This window comes from Berghia stephanieae, chromosome 1 (assembly GCF_034508935.2).
Source record: "Berghia stephanieae isolate SIO BIC M18660-M18661 chromosome 1, UCSD_Bste_1.3, whole genome shotgun sequence".
Taxonomy (NCBI): Eukaryota; Metazoa; Mollusca; class Gastropoda; order Nudibranchia; family Aeolidiidae; genus Berghia; species Berghia stephanieae.
The window spans coordinates 125648715-125651214 of NC_088360.1; the positions used below are offsets into that span (position 1 = coordinate 125648715).

Consider the following 2500-nt stretch of genomic DNA (forward strand, 5'->3'; position numbering starts at 1 on the left):
AAAATCTCATTACTCATATTCCATCTCCGTACTCAGGTGTAAAATGAGTACCTGGCCGTTAACAGCGTTGTTTATGTCGGAAAAAATTATAATGTCGCCTAACCTGCGTCATGTCTCGTTCTACATGTAAAGTGTTGCTGTTAGTCAGGGACCTCTTGTAAAGCGCTTTGAGCACGTTTAGCGGATATTGCGCTATATAAAAGCTCAAAAGCTCATTGAGCATAATTTCTAAAAGTTTTATTTGATTTTCAGACACCTGTGACAGAAAATGGGAACTCATTTACGCCCATGACGAATATGGCAATGTGACCTTTGGCTCCAAGGCCGAGCTTCGTCAAATTGCCATGACCGGAAATAACGTTAAAGCAAATTTGTACCTTCCGGAGAGCATCATCCAGAGCAACACTGACAGGCGCGGAGATGCTGGAGGCCAATTTGGGCAAACCGCTGTTCACATCCTTCAACTTCCTGCTGATAACATCAATAAGCGTGGAGATGAGGTGAAGTTATCTTATTATCATCATATGATTTGTGATTAATGTGATTATGTATACTGGCAGTCTAGTCATGATGGTTTGGTTTTGAATTTTGGGTTTGGCTTTTGCTGTTTTGTTTTTGTTTTTGTTTTGTCTTGTTTGGGAGGAGTGTTGGGTTTGTTTATTTTTAGTAGAGTTAACTTTTTAATTTGTTTAGTTTGTTTTGTTTCGTTGCTTGTCTTCCTTATTTTTTCTTTATTTTTTCTTCTTTGTTTTTTTTTTTTTTTTTTTGTTTATTTTGTTTTTGTTTTTTTTTTTGTTTTATTTCTTGTTTGCTTTCGTTATTTGTTTAATTTTTATTATTTTTTTTTTTGGTTTTTTTTTTCTTTTTGTTTCTTTTTTTTTGGTTTTTTTTTTTTTGGTTTGTTTGTTGTTTTTTTTTTTTTTTTGTTGGTACTCTTTAATATTTGGTTTGGGGTTTTTTCTTTGGTTTATTTGAGGTTTTTACTTAATTTAATAGAGGTTGTTGTGCTTTTAGGCTTTTGATTTTCAGGGAAGGGGGAGGTTGGGGATTTTGGTGGGCTTTTCTATGTTTTGGTCTGGGGTTGTTTTTTTTCTATTTGTTTTTGTTTTTTGTTTGTTTTGTTTTTTAGGGGGGGGGGTCTTTTTCTTGCTATCAAAATTGTTTTTTTCATTATTGGTGTGTTTTTGTTTTTTTTTTAAATGTTCTTGCTGTTGTTGCTGTCGTTGTTGCTGGAGGTGGAGGTGGTGGTGATGGTGGTGGTGTTGTTGTTGGTGTTATTATTATTAGGGGAGTTCTTTGTTTTGGTTTCTTATGGGTTTTTGTACGGGACATAGTTATTGTTTTTTGTTAGTTGTTTTTCGGCTACAGAAGTAGTTTATTTGGTGCCTTCTCTTTTTGTTTTTTGTTTTTAATAATTTTATTTGGGGGGAGGGGGGGCGGGGTTACGGCGGTTTTTTAGTCGTTTAATATGATGAAAGCCCACGAACTTTTATCTATTGTCGACCGTTTTACAACTTCACAATTTACTTAACTTTTAGTTTCTGTCTGCGTTTTAAAACGTGACCTTGATTAAAGATCGTATATTCATATTTTCTTATTACCGCCCTCAGATATGCTTCCAGTCTCTAAGGGCCTTATCACATAACGGGACTCATGTAGACTCTGTCGATCCCTGGCTTTTCTTCATGGTCTGCACCACTGGTCACGTGACAGAAAGAAATGTGACGTCATCCACTGTATACCAAATTGCAATCGACTGGTACATCAAGGTGAGTCAGCTTTGATCGTTAAAGATGTTATCATATTATTAATTGTTCGAGAATCTTATGTATCCTTCACCTCGATTCCTATTTGTTTTTGTTTGTTTGTTTGTTTTAGTTTTTTTGTTTTTTTGTTTGTTTGGGGTTTTTTTTTTTTGTTTTTTTTTTTTGTTTTTGTTTTTTTGTTGTTTTTTTTGTTGGGCTTTTGTGGTTTTGTTTTGCTTGTTTTCTTTGTGTTTTTGTTTTAGTCGGGAGGGGTTTGGTGGAGGAGTTCAACCGAAATCTGTATTGATTAATAAACACCATAAGATATTTAATAAGAAATGTTTCACTATCAAGACTTTTGAATTAAATTGGTTACAAGATGATTAACACTTTTTGGTCAAAGTGTGTTTTGACTTCACGTATCTTATTATACAAAACTTTTTTCATTGGCGTTTACCCTAAAATATAAGAGCACAAAACATTCAATACAAAAGAATTTTAAACGAACAGATATTTTTTTAAAAGCATACAGAAAGCAAATTAACTGTTTCACCCATTTATAAAGACATGAGAATTAGTGAGAAAATAGACCTTTTAATTGTTAAAGTAAAGTGTCTGCGGAATTACAATATTGAACTCAATTTGCTCCATTCTAATTATCTTATTTATCAATAACCAATATCAATATATTCATATATGATGACACGTCTTAAATATTTTTCCGAATGTAAATGTAATAATTTAAATTGAAATTA

General features: G+C 32.9%; 1 protein-coding gene across 1 annotated transcript in view; it reads left to right on the forward strand.

The window, feature by feature from the left end:
* The window catches only part of LOC144963050 (uncharacterized), a 19434-nt gene that overhangs the window by 4334 nt on the left and 12600 nt on the right, over window positions 1–2500 (forward strand). The window contains exons 3-4 of the mRNA XM_078896658.1: window positions 253–500; window positions 1611–1769. Of these exons, the coding sequence (XP_078752784.1) occupies window positions 253–500; window positions 1611–1769 (407 nt within the window). The remainder of the gene's footprint in view (window positions 1–252; window positions 501–1610; window positions 1770–2500) is intronic.